At 39.5% G+C, this 749-nt stretch overlaps 1 protein-coding gene across 5 annotated transcripts in view; it reads left to right on the plus strand.

The window, feature by feature from the left end:
* LOC102309307 (type II inositol 3,4-bisphosphate 4-phosphatase) overlaps positions 1 to 749 on the plus strand; it is a 59,222-nt gene that overhangs the window by 474 nt on the left and 57,999 nt on the right. For all 5 annotated transcript variants that reach the window (XM_042216156.1, XM_005951160.2, XM_042216154.1 and 2 more), the window contains exon 2: positions 14 to 219. In XM_042216156.1, the coding sequence (XP_042072090.1) occupies positions 96 to 219 (124 nt within the window). In that variant the 5' untranslated portion in view covers positions 14 to 95. The remainder of the gene's footprint in view (positions 1 to 13; positions 220 to 749) is intronic.

The following is a 749-nucleotide window of genomic DNA, read 5'->3' on the forward strand; positions in this document are numbered from 1 at the left end:
TGTTTCTGTTTAGAAAGCAGTGACGCTCACGGAACCCTGATGATGCTGAGGATAGTGATGAAGAAGAAGATCATAATGGCGGGGTCAGCAGGCAGATGATGATGAGGAGGAGGATGAAGCTGAGAGTGAACCGCAGCCAGCTGCTGTCTCTGTCCAAAGAAGAAACATCTGGGAGCTTCCAGAAAGAAGGGACGCTGCGGGTCGGACGGCAGGAGGCAGGTAAGAGATTCTGATCAGTTCTATTCTCCTTTATCATAACCTCTATTAGGCTGATGGAAATAATCTTTATTTTTTTCATTTGTTCTCTTTTTTATTTATTTAACTTCACTTTCACTGCAGTGTTTTGCTCTCCATTGTCGTTGTCTTCTTTGCTATTTTCTTCTCCCTTATTTGTCCTAATTTTTATGCTTCTTGTTATCTTCTGTTCTATTTTGTTCTCTTTTATCTTTTGCCTCTCATCTTCATTTTCTTATTTTTTCTCTTTAATTATCGTCTTTATTTTTTTACTAGTTCTCTTTTTTGATCTTTAGTTCTGTTTTTTGTATCCTGCTCTCTCATGTTTCTGTCGTTTTCTTCTCCTTTGTTTTGTGTCTCTTTTCTCTTCTGCTCTGCAGTCATCTTCGTCTGTTTCCATCTCCTGCCTGAGTCACTCTAACTTTACTTCCTGGAACCTCTGAGTCTCCACCGGTAGAACAGTTTCCTGACTCACAATCTAAAGGTCATGAAAGAAAACGCTGTTATTTAACACG

Source organism: Haplochromis burtoni, unplaced genomic scaffold, assembly GCF_018398535.1.
Source record: "Haplochromis burtoni strain Fernald_Lab_line unplaced genomic scaffold, NCSU_Asbu1 Contig_942, whole genome shotgun sequence".
Lineage (NCBI taxonomy): Eukaryota > Metazoa > Chordata > Actinopteri > Cichliformes > Cichlidae > Haplochromis > Haplochromis burtoni.